This window comes from Oncorhynchus mykiss, chromosome 7 (genome assembly GCF_013265735.2).
Source record: "Oncorhynchus mykiss isolate Arlee chromosome 7, USDA_OmykA_1.1, whole genome shotgun sequence".
Classification (NCBI taxonomy): Eukaryota; Metazoa; Chordata; class Actinopteri; order Salmoniformes; family Salmonidae; genus Oncorhynchus; species Oncorhynchus mykiss.
In genome coordinates, this window is record NC_048571.1 from 71,420,262 (window position 1) to 71,432,073 (window position 11,812).

Consider the following 11,812-nt stretch of genomic DNA (forward strand, 5'->3'; position numbering starts at 1 on the left):
TATTTATTGGAAGATGATGTAAAATAATGAGCATCCTGACATGATTCAACCTGTATCTGATTGAACCTTCATCTGACTGTGATCAGTCCTTTCGGGGAAGGGCAAGGTGATGTGTCTTTTAGTATGGGCACCAGGGCACTGATGGTGAAACGATGGACAGAGTGGAAAAAGGGAACATACAAGTAATGTTGCATAACATAAAAAATAGACCTTGAGAGGTTGCTTTATCTTAAAATAAGCACTATCATATCCACAAGGTAAGAAACAGACAGTTGAGGAGAAAGAGGCCAGGTTATACATGGAGGTTTGGGTGTGAGTCTGTTCCTGTCACTCTCTAGCTCTCTTCCCCGTTCTCTCCGGCCCCCTTGACGAGGCGCTTGTTACCCCTCTTCCCCCCTGGCCCACGTGGCTTGGCGAACACCTGCTTCAGAGTGTGTTCAATGGGATGGACCTCCTCATACAGAAACTCCTCCGTCAGCCCATCCCCACCGTCAATCTCAATCTGTACACACACACACACACACACACACATCAACACAAATACACACACCCACACCAACACAAATACACACACCCACACCACATGTGAGAGAAAAAGGGAAGAGGGAGAAAGAAGGAACATGGTTGGAAAAGATCAAGCTCAGTATACAAGCACACTGTGATATGACAGTCTGATATTATAATGTACATTAAAGATGGGTAACTTGGAGGTTGTGTAATTGTTGAACCTTTTTGGCGATATCTAGACGGTAGTCTCTCTCCACCTCATCCAGTAGGGGGTTCTTACAGCTAGAGTACAACATCCGCTCCTTAATGCTACAGCTATACCCTGGCATGGAGTAGATGAACACTGAGAGAGAGAGAGAGAGAGAGAGAGAGAGAGAGAGAGAGAGAGAGAGAGAGAAGGATTATGAGACATTCTATAACCTTTAATTGAGTATAATGTGTGTGTGTGTGTGTGTGTGCACGTGCGTGCCTGTGCATGTGTGTATATGTGTGTTCATGTGTGTGATACTGACCCAGAGCCTCCTGTTGCTGTCCTTGGTGGGAGTGTTTGAAGATGAAGAAGTGGTATCTGGGGGTGTCAGTAGGGATTCTGTAGGGAAGCTCACGAGTCTCTGTGGGGTTGGTGTGGACCAGCTCGACTGTCTCTTTCTCTGTGTCCAACTTCTGAGACACACACAAAAAAATCACAATACTGAGTGTGTGTATACTGAGTGTGTGTGTGTGTGCTTGTGCGTACCTGTGTGTGAACAAGAGATAGAGAATGTTTGTTGCATGTTTTGTTTGACTTTGTTTTGTATGCTCACCAGCTGTATGTAGTTGATACGTTTCTGCTTGAGTTGCTGCAGAGCGCGTTTGGCCTCCTCCTGTAGAGGGAACACTAGGCCTGTAAGAGCCTGGTGCCTTTTGTCCAAACCAAACTCCATTGTCACCTGTAGGGGCCGACATATAGCCATAAAACCACAGTCTCTGCATAACACACATCAATAATGTATTCCTACATAAACTATAAGGAACAAGGTACTGCAGATGGAAAAGTTGTTATCAACTACACAAATCAATAAAATGATGCAGGTGAAAACAGTAGAGGCTGACCAATTATGTCCGATTTCAAGTTTTCATAACAATCAGTAATCTGCATTTTTGGACGCTGATTATGGCCGATTACATGTCAATCCACGAGGAGACTGCGTTTCAGGCTGACCACCTGTTACGCGAGTGCAGCATCAAAAGGACCTTGTGGCTGCAAGGAGCCAAGTTGCTAGCTAGCATTAAACTTATAAAAAACAATTAATCTTAACATAATCACTAGTTAACCTAGTAATATCATCAACCATAACTAGCTTGTCCTGCGTTGCATATAATCAAAGCGGTGCCTGTTAATTTACCGTCTAATCACAGCCTACTTCAACCTCGCCAAACAGGTGATGAATTAACAAAAGCACATTCATGAAAAAAGCACAATCGTTGCACAAATGTACCTAACCATGAACATCAATGTCTTTCTTAAAATCAGTAAACAGAAGTATATGTTTTTAAACCTGCATATCTAGTTAAAATAAATTAATGTTAGCAGGCAATATAACTAGGGAAATTGTGACACTTCTCTTGCATTCTGTGCAAGCAGAGTCAGGGAATATGCAGCAGTTTGGGCTGCCTGGCTCCTAGCGAACTGTGTGAAGACCATTTCTTCCTAACAATGACCGTAATTAATTTGCCAGACTTTTACATAATTATTTCATAACATTGAAGGTTGTGCAACGTAACAGCAATATTTAGACTTAGGGTTGCCACCTGTTTGATAAAATACGTAACGGTTCCGTATTTCACTGAAAGAATAAACGTTTTGTTTTCGAAATGATAGTTTCCGGATTTGACCATATTAATGACCTAAGGCTCGTATTTCTGTGTGTTTATTATATTATAATTAAGTCTATGATTTGATATTTGATAGAACAGTCTGACTGAGTGGTGGTAGGCAGCAGCAGGCTCATAAGAACTCATTCAAACAGCACTTTCCTGCATTTGCCAGCAGCTCTTTGCAATGCTTGAAGCACTGCACTGTTTATGACTTCAAGCCTATAAACTCCCGAGATTATAGTGGCTATAAGAACATCCAATAGTCAAGGTATATGAAATACAAATGGTATAGAGAGAAATAGTCATATAATTCCTATAATAACTACAACCTAGAACTTCTTAACTGGGAATGTTGGATACTCATGTTAAAAGGAACCACCAGCTTTCATACCGTGGGGCAAAAAAGTATTTAGTCAGCCACCAATTGTGCAAGTTCTCCCACTTAAAAAGATGAGAGATGCCTGTAATTTTCATCATAGTTACACTTCAACTATGACAGACAAAATGAGAAAAAAAAATCCAGAAAATCACATTGTAGGATTTTTAATGAATTTATGTGCAAATTATGGTGGAAAATAAGTATTTGGTCACCTACGAACAAGCAAGATTTCTGGATCTCACAGACCTGTAACTTCTTCTTTAAGAGGTTCTTCTGTCCTCCACTCGTTACCTGTATTAATGGCACCTGTTTGAACTTGTTATCAGTATAAAAGACACTTGTCCACAACCTCAAACAGTCACACTCCAAACTCCACTATGGCCAAGACCAAAGAGCTGTCAAAGGACACCAGAAACAAAATTGTAGACCCGCACCAGGCTGGGAAGACTGAATCTGCAATAGGTAAGCAGTTTGGTTTGAAGAAATCAACTGCGGGAGCAATTATTAGGAAATGGAAGACATACAAGACCACTGATAATCTCCCTCGATCTGGGGCTCCACGCAAGATCTCACCCCGTGGGGTCAAAATGATCACAAGGTGAACGGTGAGCAAAAATCTCAGAACCACACGGGGGGACCTAGTGAATGACCTGCAGAGAGCTGGGACCAAAGTAACAAAGCCTACCATAAGTAACACACTACGCCGCCAGGGACTCAAATCCTGCAGTGCCAGACGTGTCCCCCTGCTTAAGCCAGTACATGTCCAGGCCCGTCTGAAGTTTGCTAGAGAGCATTTGGATGATCCAGAAGAAGATTGGGAGAATGTCATAAGGTCAGATGAAACCAAAATATAACTTTTTGGTAAAAACTCAACTCGTCGTGTTTGGAGGACAAAGAATGCTGAGTTGTATCCAAAGAACACCATACCTAGTGTGAAGCATGGGGGTGGAAACATCATGCTTTGGGGCTGTTTTTCTGCAAAGGGACCAGGACGACTGATCCGTGTATAGGAAAGAATGAATGGGGCCATGTATCATGAGATTTTGAGTGAAAACCTCCTTCCATCAGCAAGGGCATTGAAGATGAAACGTGGCTGGGTCTTTCAGCATGACAATGATCCCAAATACACCGCCCGGGCAACGAAGGAGTGGCTTCGTAAGAAGCATTTCAAGGTCCTGGAGTGGCCTAGCCAGTCTCCAGATCTCAACTCCATAGAAAATCTTTGGAGGGAGTTGAAAGTCCGTGTTGCCCAGCAACAGCCCCAAAACATCACTGCTCTAGAGGAGATCTGCATGGAGGAATGGGCCAAAATACCAGCAACAGTGTGTGAAAACCTTGTGAAGACTTACAGAAAACATTTGACCTCTGTCCTTGCCAACAAAGGGTATATAACAAAGTATTGAGATAAACTTTTGTTATTGACCAAATACTTATTTTCCACCATAATTTGCAAATAAATTCATTAAAAATCCTACAATGTGATTTTCTGGATTTTTTTCTCCTCATTTTGTCTGCCATTAGTTGAAGTGTACCTATGACGAAAATTAAAAAATTACAGTCCTCTCTCATGTTTTTAAGTGGGAGAACTTGCACAATTGGTGGCTGACTAAATACTTTTTTGCCCCATTCTCATGTTCTGAGCAAGGAACTTAAACGTTAGCTTTTTTACATGGCACATATTGCACTTTTACTTTCTTCTCCAACACTATGTTTTGATATTATTTAAACCAAACTGAACATGTTTCATTATTTATTTGAGACTTTTATTTCAAATAAATTGTTCATTGTTCATTCAGTATTGTTGTAATTGTCATTATTACAAATACATATATATATAAAAATCAGACGATTAATCAGTATCGGCTTTTTTTGGTCCCCCAATAATCTGTATCGGTATTGGCGTTGAAAAATCTGAATTGGTAGACCTCTAGAAAACATAGTTATAAAATGTAGCTTAAAGATGAGGAGCAAGCCTCTTTTTAAAGACATCCTCCAGAGGATTTTGAACTTTTACTGTTGAAAATACAATAAAGTAGGCACACTAAAGGATAGTGTTTTTTCGACATAACTGCAAAGTTCAAGGAGTAGGGCATTCAAGGAGTTGGTCTGATGGGATGTCGTGATGTCATCGGCCTCCCCCTTGCTTCAGGAACAATAGAGGAGCAATAGAGAACAAAAGAGGAAAGGCCCACCCCCCCACATGTGCAATGTCATGACTTACCTGGACCACCTATTGAGATGTGCCTTTTGTTAAATGAGTTGAAAAGGAGACTGGAGTGACACTTTTAAAGGTCTTTAGTACAGAGTTGAAGATGAGAGGGCGGGACAAACCTTTGCTCGTCCTCTAGGAGTGTTGCTTAACCTTCTACGCTCATCCTGTGGGCATATAATGGACAAACAATGTTTCATCTCTTTCTCTCTTTTTTCTCTCACACACATGCACACACAGTTTGCACACATACTTGCACTCATTGCCTACATACACCTGAACCAGATGCTCAGACACACACACACATACACACACAGATACAAAATACACATGTGAGAATACTGAGAGAAGAACCCTAGCTTACCCATACAACCTTGTCCTTGATGGCACATTACAGAGACACAAACACATATGGATGACAATATGTAGTACACATCATACAAAGGTATAACAAGATACATTATCTCACAGTAGTAGCCTTCATCATATATGTTTGTAATATACACTGAAAATAATATACTAATTGGTGGATATATAGCACAGTCACTCCCCTTTGCATTACCTCAGTGATTTTTATTCGCTGCAGCTCCTGCTCCGCTACTGTGAGAGGTGCAGGGGAGGAACAGGAGGACATGTGACGCAGGTACCCCTGGAAACACAGGTCGTCCTGTGGACATAGGAACCAGGAAGTGATTCGCTGAACAAGCCCAACATACTTTATTCACAAAAAGAGGGCTCCTATCCAATTTATCATACATCATCTTAACTCTTAATTTGAGCCAGTTTCCTACAGCATGAAAATAATCTTACAGCAACAGAAAATGTGAATTATTACGTGGATTATAATAATGGACATTTTTGTAGCGGTTGATACATGTTTCGTAGGGGTTGATACATGTTTCGTAGGGGGAATTTCAAAGTAGAAATGATAAACTTCAGAAGCCTTTTAAAATGCAAATACACAATAAGTTTTACATTTCCTGCACTGCCGGAACGTTGTCCTGCAACAGATTAAGATCCTACATATGTAAGGAGGTAGATGAGGCCACTGAGGAAGGGTTGTGATCAGCTGTTACCATGAGCTGTCAATCACATAGTGATTCGACTGATTGGAGGCTGATATATAGACAGAAAAGGCAACTGGGTGACATCAGTCACTGACTGTAGTGTACATTATCTTCTGACCTTCTGATAATCTTCTGATCTAATGAGGTCAAGACCTCATTTAACCCCTCCTTCATCAACTGCCCTCTTGTGTCTAGTCTACCCAAATAGAATGTGGAACTTTGCTCTACTTTGTGGACTCTCGGGTGGGTGTTGTCTAGTAAGCATCTTAACCCCTGGCCCTGGACCTCCTGAACAGAGTAGAAACATTTGTATGCTGTGGAGTGAGTCAAATGTTCCAATATGCAGAAAATAAAGGGGGGAGAAGGAAGTTATTTCAAAGGCCAGGGATTGATAGGGTTAACCCACAAGTCAGGTAAACCAAAGTCAAATAAAAGTGTTTTGGATTTGATGATTCCAGACCACAGACCTCAACTGTGCCAAACATCTCATCCTTGATGTGGCCTCCGCCAAACTCCTTCTTTAATGTGGCACGGGTGGCAGCGTAGACCATCTTCTCCCTCACCTACAGGGGGCATAGCGGATGAGGAAAGAACACTGAACACTGGGTAGTGCATTGCATGTGCACTAAAATGTGTATAAACTGTATGCATGATTGAGGCAGGTAACCTAGCGGTTAGAGCATGGCAGGTAGCCTAGCGATTAGAGCGTTGCAGGTAGCCTAGCGTTTAGAGCATTGTAGGTAGCCTAGCGGTTAGAGCGTTGGGCAAGTAAATGAAAGGTTGCTGTTGAATACTTGAGCAGACGAGATGAAAAATCTGTCGATTTTGAGCAAGGCACTTAACACTAATTTGCTCCATGGGAGCTGTAATATGATGGCTGACCTTGTAAAACAACACATTTCACTGCACCTCTCCCTCCGGTGTATGTGACAATAAAACACAACTGTCATTTTGTTCTGGTGATTTGTATAGTATTGCAAGCTTGCATAATGTTATTCAATGTTGACTGCAAATAGAGATGTTTGGTCTTAGTATTTACGTACTGGTGATTGATCAGGTGACCAAGCGATGAAGATCCATTCATAGCCCTGTGCATTCTGGGAGTCGAGGCGGTACAGGATGTAGCAGGGCTCCTGAGCCACCAGCAGAGGAAGGAGGAAGTGATCATAGTCCTTGTCCCAGCTCTTTGCAGGTTCTCTGTATGCGCCTAGCACCAGTTCCTCTGAAAGACGGACAGAGAAATACTCATATCAAACTCTCATCTTTGAGCACAGTCCTCACATTTCAATAGTTGCCAGTCCCCAGTGGATCAGGTTTAGAAGATCAGTCAATTGGTAGATAAACAGGTACTCTTTACTCAGTTTTGGTTCTAGACTTCACATACTGTGTACATACATCACCCATACTTACCATCTCTGATGACAATCTTTGCTATTCTGATGGTCCCTCCCCTCACCCTGGCCAGGAAGTCCTTCAGTTCATCCGATGCTACAATGGTATGGTAGACAAGAGAGAGAGAGGGAGACAGAGAGAGGTATAGGGAGACAGAGAGAAAGAGGTGGAGGTGGAGAGAGATATAGAGAAAGGGAGAAAGAGAGGGAGAGAGAGGGGTGGGGGGTGGAGAGGGAGACAGAGAAAGAGAAAGGGAGGTGTAGAAACAGAGATAGATCAAGAGAAAGGGAGAACGGAAGCGAAAAAGAGAGAGGGAGATGGGGAGAGAGAGGAGAGGAAGATGGAGAGAGAGAGAAAGAAAGAGAGCGAGAGAGAGAGATGGGGCAGTAAGAACTTGAGACACCGGGGAGAAAATCTGATCCCTTGCCAGGCACTCACGGTATCGCCTTAAGTGACATAGACAGGGGTCACAGAGATACTGTACAGTTGACACGGAGTGAATAGAGTCTATACACAACAAGCTGATCCCAGAACAATTGATACCGGTTGGGGAAAGTTGTTCTCTTTCGAATGGACTGAGCCCATAATTTGGGTTATTACACGAAGTGAGTTTCCCTCTCTTTAATAATAAGATGTTCTGTAAGCCTCCCCTCTCTCACCATGGTTACCAAACACAGCAGCAGTCTCATAAATGATGTAGGATCAGGTGAGATAAGTGAGAGAGAGGAGATGTATATGCTTCCGCCCCAAGCTCCAGTTACTCACATGCTGAAACATACGCACATAGCCATAAACTAAACACACATTCCCATAGATACATATCATAAAAGTATAGGGTTTGAAATATCCCAACTGTTCAATGCTTTTAGGAAAGTGACAAATAATGTTTCACATTATATCCCTCATATGGGAGAAAATTAATGGTTCTATATGGGACTAAATGTTTATACGTGTGGTATTATATAGACTCCAATGAAGATGATTATGTGAGTAAGGTTAGACTCTAACCGTTAGAGGCTCCATACGCGTATTCACACAGACTGCGCCCCGAGGTGTCACTCACCATCTGAATACCACGAGCTGGCATAACATTCCCGTTAAAGTAAGAATGAATTACCATAACATTACATCACATTAAATTACAGTGTTGTGTCGCAGAATGTCCCGAATTTTGTTGCAACACCAAATTCTTAAAACTCAGAACGGATCGGTAGGCCTACACGATTGGAGGGCTTTTACGCACAATGGCACAGGGCAAAGAGAGAGCACTGGTAATTGATAAGAATCACTTTCCCCCTCTATACAATACAACACTAGCTATCATTCGTTCCAATGATATCATGCGCGTCTAGGCCTACCCAAGAGGACATTTACCATGGATTCCAGTCTGGTGCGACATCCTTTGGCAGTAAGATTTCTGCTTCAAAATCTTCTCCTCCAAGGTAGCCTTCTAGAGTGAGTCTCTACGTGTCCTCTATCTCTCTCTGTTGCTGCTCAGTTAGATCCTCCGTACTGGCAGCAGGCAGTTCGGCCTAAACCAACTTCAGCGTAAGTGACATAAAAGCCCCAAGGTTGACTTGGGGGATTCCTAACGCGTGAAACCTGACCTGTGGCACTGTGGCAGGTGAGTAATAACGCTGCTGTCAATGGATATGCCACCTTAACGACTGCTATAAAATTATTCGTGTATCAATGACAATCACTTTACAGCGCTTGACGGGAGTGGGACCTCTCCAACGACGCGCTTCTATACACCGCGACAAGTGGCAACGCAGGCGCAGTAGACACGTTATCTTTCAGAACTCCGCAGCTGAAATATATTGTCCTTGGGTCTCTATCTTCTGTTGGATGTCTGTCCCTGTGTCATCAGCAATGACATATTATCTATCACTCATGCACATCGTGAACCGGATCGGTTCAACACACACGGACGCAGCAGAGATCTCAAATTCCAGCCACCTGGTCACAGAAATGCTACACCCCGCATGAAGCTAATCCCAAAGTTTCGACACTGCACCTTTGGTAGGCTACAGACTGTAATGTAATTAGACCCCGTTTAATATGTGAGAGATAAGCATTGTTCCCCTTGACTGATAAATCTCAGATACCTTTTGATGTAAAAGCTATCTATTTCCATATCCCAGCCTAATTGTTAACTAAACATTAAATGGTAAAGTAGGCTATAGGTAGACTATAGGCTTATGATATTACACACAGGCTTAGGTCTACAAAGCATTATGTCATAGGGGCAGGAATGGTGGGTTTTTCAATGGTCAGTACTTAAGGACCGAAACAATGGCCAGGTACAAAAACTACGAACAAAGCTCTTTCATTAGCAATATGTCTGATTGTGACTGTGTGTATGAGAGAAAGATAGAGACAGAAAGACACACACACACACACACACACACACACACACACACACACATAGGTGGTGAGAGAAAGATGAGTGTGTACCTGTGAGGTTACCTGTGATGGGATCATCCATAATTCAGTAAGCTCCAAGGTTCTATACATTATTCAACAGAGGCCCCCTCTCTACTATACACACAGATAAACTTTATGTGCACGCACACACGCACACACGAATGCACACACCAATGAAAAACACCAGAGTTTAAGGACATAAAAAGTAGACATTAAAACATTTGAATACTTTCAGAATAAACCGTACAAAAAACACTAACATTGAATTCCCAATAAAACATGTATCAGCAGGTCAAATTAACACTTGATTGAAGTTTGTCATTGTATCAAAAAGTTACAAGTTCATACATAACTCTCTACTTATTAACATTATGTGGCAGTTTGCTCAGAATCACAGTAAAAAAAACAAGATATCTAAACAAGTTTTTGGCAGTAGTACACCTCAGGTCTTCTCTACTCTTATAAAAATGTATCTCAACTTATCTGCAGGCCACAGGTGGACAATAACTACTGTAATAACTAACCACAGCTCTAGTGCTCCCCTTATGTAACCTTCCCTATTTGGCAAATCAATCAGTGTATAGAGTGACAGCTCTCCTCAGGGATAATCAACATTGGAATCCCTTTCAACAATGCCTTAGTGTGCATACAATTTTATCTGCTGCCATTAAGAGTTCACAGTGTTAAGCATTTGCATACTCAGAGCAACATGAAAGGAGAAAGGCATGCTGGGTAATGATGATGACAGTTTCTCTGTGGCCCCACTCCTTTAGCAGTCTCCTACACTGGGAAGCCAAGACGCCTGCAAAGAGAGAAACAGAGAGCGTGGGGGGTAGAGGTTGGCAGGGGCCAGTGAAAGACAATGTACGCGTGTCTGAGTGAATGAGTGTTTGGCTGATGAAAGTGTTTGTGTGTGTGTCTCACCATATTGGAGCAGGCGCTGGCAAACATCATGTATTTAAATTAAACTATAGTGTGTTGATTAGTAAAGAATGCTTCCCATCCAGAACAGCCATTTTCATCGCACTCTCTGAGGGTTAGTTAGGTGGTTATTGATGATGGATTGGGGGAAAATAGTTATACAAACCTCTGGACTTATTGGAGTTCAGATAGTAATAATATCAGCTAATTGGGACAAATGGCAAATTGATTTGGGTGACCCTAGAATTGTCTTGAGCGTCAGACTTGAAATTGTGTTGAGTTGTTCTGATATTAGATTTCCGTGGATCAGGGAGGGCTGGGTAAGACAGCCTAGTTTGCCAAGTTCTAATGTTGGGACTTGGAGGTGCTGGGCTCACCAATCATGACAAACGTTGAGTCTGGGGTGAAGCAGCAGGCCTCGAGTGAAATGTTGTTGTAGCCCTACATAACACACAGGAGAGACACATGTCAAGATGCAGCCAGTCAGAAAATAACTATGTATTTACTAGAGATAATACATGGTGTGAGCTATTTGCATATTAGTAGATCTGTGTGTGAATATGTACATTAGGTCCATCAGTGCAGTGTGATAACAGTTCTCTCACTTAGAAAATGTGCAGCATAGCTCCATTGAATGCATCTTGGATGTGAACAGCGCCCCCATTGGTAGAGCAGACCACCATAGTCCCTGTGCCCAAGAAAGCAAAGGTATCCTGCCTAAATGACTACCGCTCCGTAGCACTCACATCTGTAGCCATGAAGTCCTTTGAAAGGCTGGTCATGGCTCACATCAACACCATCATCCCGAAAACCCTACACCCAATCCAATTCGCATACCGCCCCAACAGATCCACAGATGTCCCAATATCAATCGCACTCCACACTTTCCCACATGGACAAAAGGAACACCTATGTGAGAATGCTGTTCATTGACTACAGCTCAGCGCATCAACACCATAGTGCCCTCAAAGCTTATCACTAAGCTAAGGACCCTGGGACTAAACACCTCCCTCTGCAACTGGATCCTGGACTTCCTGACGGTCCCCCAGGTGG

General features: G+C 42.5%; 1 protein-coding gene across 1 annotated transcript; it reads right to left on the reverse strand.

The window, feature by feature from the left end:
* LOC110528416 (twinfilin-2-like) lies at window positions 1-9,236 on the reverse strand. Its single transcript, XM_036983993.1, has 10 exons — window positions 8,786-9,236; window positions 7,430-7,507; window positions 7,063-7,241; window positions 6,487-6,582; window positions 5,515-5,619; window positions 5,075-5,119; window positions 1,311-1,436; window positions 1,020-1,170; window positions 729-850; window positions 1-502 (listed from the first exon to the last, which is right to left on the reverse strand). The coding sequence occupies exons 1-10, from the start codon at window positions 8,808-8,810 to the stop codon at window positions 335-337; spliced, it is 1,095 nt and encodes a 364-aa protein (XP_036839888.1). The 5' UTR covers window positions 8,811-9,236; the 3' UTR covers window positions 1-334.
* Window positions 9,237-11,812: the final 2,576 nt, after the last annotated feature.

Coding starts and splice junctions, on each gene's coding strand:
- LOC110528416 (XM_036983993.1), bottom strand. CDS start 8,810: ATGTCGCACCAGACTGGAATCCATG. Junction 6,583..7,062: donor GGTCACCTGATCAATCACCA/GTACGTAAATAC, acceptor TGCCCCCTGTAG/GTGAGGGAGAAGATGGTCTA. Junction 1,437..5,074: donor CTCCTAGAGGACGAGCAAAG/GTTTGTCCCGCC, acceptor CGGCCCCTACAG/GTGACAATGGAGTTTGGTTT.